Source organism: Echinops telfairi, unplaced genomic scaffold (genome assembly GCF_000313985.2).
Source record: "Echinops telfairi isolate 266 unplaced genomic scaffold, ASM31398v2 ScPeMD7_7420;HRSCAF=8458, whole genome shotgun sequence".
Classification (NCBI taxonomy): domain Eukaryota; kingdom Metazoa; phylum Chordata; class Mammalia; order Afrosoricida; family Tenrecidae; genus Echinops; species Echinops telfairi.
The window spans coordinates 52742231-52746293 of record NW_022111320.1 but is presented as its reverse complement, the minus strand read 5'-3'; the positions used below and the strand labels follow the sequence as shown (position 1 = coordinate 52746293).

At 57.3% G+C, this 4063-nt stretch overlaps 1 protein-coding gene across 1 annotated transcript; it reads left to right on the top strand.

Moving 5' to 3' along the window:
* The first annotated feature begins 715 nt into the window (after positions 1-715).
* On the top strand, positions 716-2047 carry LOC101640637 (IQ domain-containing protein F5-like). Its single transcript, XM_004715252.1, has 3 exons — positions 716-733; positions 916-1002; positions 1607-2047. Exons 1-3 carry the CDS (start codon positions 716-718, stop codon positions 2045-2047), a joined length of 546 nt encoding a protein of 181 aa, XP_004715309.1.
* The last annotated feature ends 2016 nt before the right edge of the window (positions 2048-4063 follow it).

The window sequence follows — 4063 nt, the reverse complement described above, 5'->3', positions numbered from 1 at the left end:
TCTGGCCTCCAGTGAGCTTTTATCTCCTTCACGCCTCCAAATGAGGTCATGGAGCTGCAACTTGATTGACAGGCGAGACCCCACCCCTTCCTCCAGTTGACAGGAGATGCCGTAACTGCCACCGCGATTCCGGTCATTCTCTGGGCTCTGTGGGTGTACCTCGCTCTAGCTCTGCCTTTCTTTTCCTTCCTAATGCGTGGCGGTGAGCATCTTCACGTGGGGCTTATGAGCGATTTGTAAATCTCCTTTGTGAAGCACCCGCTCACGAACTCCGCTCCAAACTCGCTCTTTCTGGTAAATATTCCGCTTTCTTTCTTCCTTTTGAAATTGACCCGCGACCCATGGCATTGAGTCCCTTGTTGAAGGCCACCCATCGTCTCAACTGCACGTGTTCTGGTCACGCGGGCAGAAGCGGCTAACTTTATACACCTGTGCCCTTCGGCCGGTGTCTCCGGTGCCCTGCCCTTGTGGCCCGAGGCTGGGCGTTTCTGGTAGGAAAGGGTGGGGAAGCCCTTCCTCTGCCCGCTCTCTTCACAGGGTCAGCTCTGGGACGCCATCTTGGAGCCTCAGTCACAGCTGCCCTTGTGACATCACAGCTGTCCCCTCACGTCCCTTCTGTTTGCGGGAGCCACCGCAGAAGGGAGCACACCTGGGAACAATGGACAACTTAGGGAATGATGGATCTGAGGGGATTTGAACCACCCACCCCCACGTTATGGGCATTCAATTTTGCGTAAGAGACAGCCAACACATCCACAAGCTGCAGAAAGCCGAGGGCCGGGTCCCCAGTTCACTCAGGCTGGGGTGTCCTCCTAGTGTCTCTGAGCAGCACAGAGGCAGAGGCAGCGGGGGGACACGGCACTGGGTGTACAGTGAGCAACTTCACTCACACCTCTCCCCCTGAACTGATTGCAGAAGGATGGTCAGCTAGTTCAGATCGTCATCGAAGAGATCGAAGAAACCACGTACATCGTGCTCAAGGAGGAAGAACCGGCCCCGCAGGTAGGCCAGCAGGCGCCTCGGCGCTTGTCCATGGCTCCGACCCACGCCGTCCTCGGTGGCGTGTTGTTTTCTCTGGGGCCCGTCGCGTGGGTGAGGTCATGGTGTTGACCATCCAAACCGGGACACGTTGCTGAGGGAGTGAGGGTTCTGTGAATTACTGGAACCACAGACGCATGCCGGGGACGTCCCCGGGAAACCGCGGCAGACGGTGGTTTCCCACGGGAGCTGCCATGCGTAGAGACCAGCTCGCCCTGGTGGTCCTCCTCCTCCGCTTCCTTCTCGAGAGAGGGGCGCTGAGACAGAGAGACTGGGAGTCGCGGGGAGAAGCCCTAAATCGTGCCATCAGGGAGTGGGGTACTGAAGGTTAGAACTGCGTGGTAGTGTGTGCATTTACGTTGTGTGTGTGTGTGCTCAGTCACGTTGAAGATGTGGGTCTTTTTAAAGTGAAAGTTGGAACCAGAGCGGTAAGGACCCCACACTGTGTGGATGGGGAGCATTCCAACCCTTGGTGGGACAGAGGGGAGCAGGCTGTGGAGGCCTGGGGGCTGAGGTGGGCGGGGAGTGCTTCCTGAGTGTGTTCCTCCTCTTGTTCCTGAAACCCCAGTCCGTGGAAAAGGACCCCACTGATAATGTGGAAGCCATCGTGAAGGTCCAGGCCTGGTGGCGCGGCACCCTGGTACGCAGGACGCTCCTACATGCGGCGCTCCAAGCCTGGATCATTCAGGGCTGGTGGCGGCAGCACCGCGCGCGGCTACAGGCCAAGAGGCGGCAGGCAGCTCTGGATCACTATGCCCGGATAGAGTGGGCCGCGGTCCGAGTGCAGTCCTGGTTCCGCATGTGGTGGGTCCGCAGGCGTTACTGCCGCCTGCTCAACTCTGTCTGCGTCATCCAGACCTACTGGCGGTGGCGGAATTGCCATGCCCGCGGCTTTGTCCAGGGCTGCTACGAGCTCACGGCGACGCAGCTGCAGGTTGAAGTCGAAATCCTTTTCGGCTCACTGATTTGTAGGATGAGAGACCGCATTCCCTTCCCAATAAAGGACTGACCAGGTCTGCTCCAATTCCATGTCATCTTTTTTCTGGCAAGCCTCATGTGATAGGTCGGTTCCTGGTGCCAACCTGGCCAACAGGAACATGTGGGATTGATTAGGTGGCATTTGATGGGAGGGCAGAGAGATAAATGGCTCTGCAAGTCCCGCCCCCCTGCTCTCTGGTGATTAGAGCGGGCTGGAGCGTGTGTGTGCGCGGCTGTCTCTGTAGCTAGTTCTCTGCCTCCGCCTGTGAGCTACACGACCTGTGGACCAGGCCAATCCATGGATCCTGATGCTAGAGCTTGAGGCTCCTCTGAGACCTGCTCCACCACGCCGTTGTGCGTCCATCGCTTGAGCTGGAGGCTGGTGGATTCCATTGCTTTGCATGGCTGGAGTTCGATGTCCCAGCGGGGCCTGCTTCGCTAAGCTCCCCGAGCTACTGACTGACTGTTGGTGACCCCACCCTGCTGCCTGTGGGCAGACTCCGCTTGCCTAGCCCAGGGAGGACCCTGCTGTCTGCTTCCTTGACCTTGAACTTGGCAGCCCACGTGAGTTGGATGCCTCCCAGTATATTAACCGTTCCACGGAAATGAGTTGAACTGAGCCCTCTGTCCTGCTGTGTGGACTAATTAGCGGTTGAGTTCCTTCTCGCTGTGTAAACCGTTCCTCATATAGATAAACTCATCAGTGTCCTGGTCTAGAGAACCCTGCCTGACACACCTCAGGAGGGGTCAGGGACAACGGTGGCAGGTGTCTGGCATCTCACAAGGAAGTGCCAGGGTTTGTCGTAAGCCCTTGTGGAGAAGGACTCAGAGCCCCGCCCCCTGTGTGGGGTGAAGGGAGCTGTGATTGATCCGGGATGTCTACCGTAGCAGCTCCACAGATCCTCCGTGACTTGTGGGATACGGTGCCCCCAGAGTTGTGCCGCAGCACGGGGTGCTGGGTGGGTGTGGTGGCATCCCTGCCAGTTGCCCATGGGACCCCGGGTCTCAAGCCCTGCTTCTTCTTCCCACTTGCACCGACAGGCCTCCGAGGAGGCCGCCCACTCAACCCCCATGATGCCACTCTGCTGTCCATCCGGAGGACGGGTCCCCTGGGATGGACTCTTAGCTGGAGCTGGTCACAAGAGCACCGCCCCGAGTCCCTTTTCCTGCTTCAATTCACATCTTTCCTCCAGTCGGGACAGGGACTCGTCGTCCTTAGGCCTTGCTGGTTTGGGCAGTTCCTTGGGAGTTAGGGTGCAGGTGGAAAAAAGCACACCCCATGTGGGTGCGAACACTCTGGCAAGTGTTAGGACCTGGGACATCAGAGACCTGAGCTGGCAGGAGCCTTGTCTGCCCCCTCCAACCCTCAAGGCCCTCTCCCCTGTCTGAGCTACGCAGAAATGATGGGAGCTGCAACTTCCCTCCTTCCCCGTCCCCCCATCCTGGGTACAATCTCGTGAACCTTGGGTCCCACCGAGCTGCGTTTCTGAGATGCTACCTGGGCCTGGCACGTGCGTGCCAGTGCCGTCTTTCCTGTTTCCTGATGCCACAGTCTCTTGTGCTGAGGTGCTGAGGCTCAGTCTTTCAAAACACATGTCTTTCCTGGGCCCAGAGGTAAGCGGAGCACCCCAGGCTCTACCTTGTTGCACCCGATGAAATCCATTCAGTGCCGGCCCACCTGGACTCCAGAGGACCAGCAGCTGCGAGGGCAAAAAGGAAGTGCCTGTGGTTGTACAAGACTGATAATTCTTAGAATGATGATGGAAACAATTGTACAAACGTGCTTGACATACGATGGATGGACGTATGAATTGTGATAAGAGTTGTACAAGCCCCCAATAAAATGATTAAATAAAAAAAAAAGACAGAATTCTCATTGGCTTGTTATGCTGCCAATACTGCCTGACACCGAAGGCGGTACTAGGTTCAGGTGCTGTTGCTGCAGAAACAAACCGAACAATACTCCCCTGGACTCGGTGTCGGGTTGTGGTTGGCAAGGACACTGATTGGAGAAGCTGGAAGACAGGTCGCCCTGATGATATCAGGG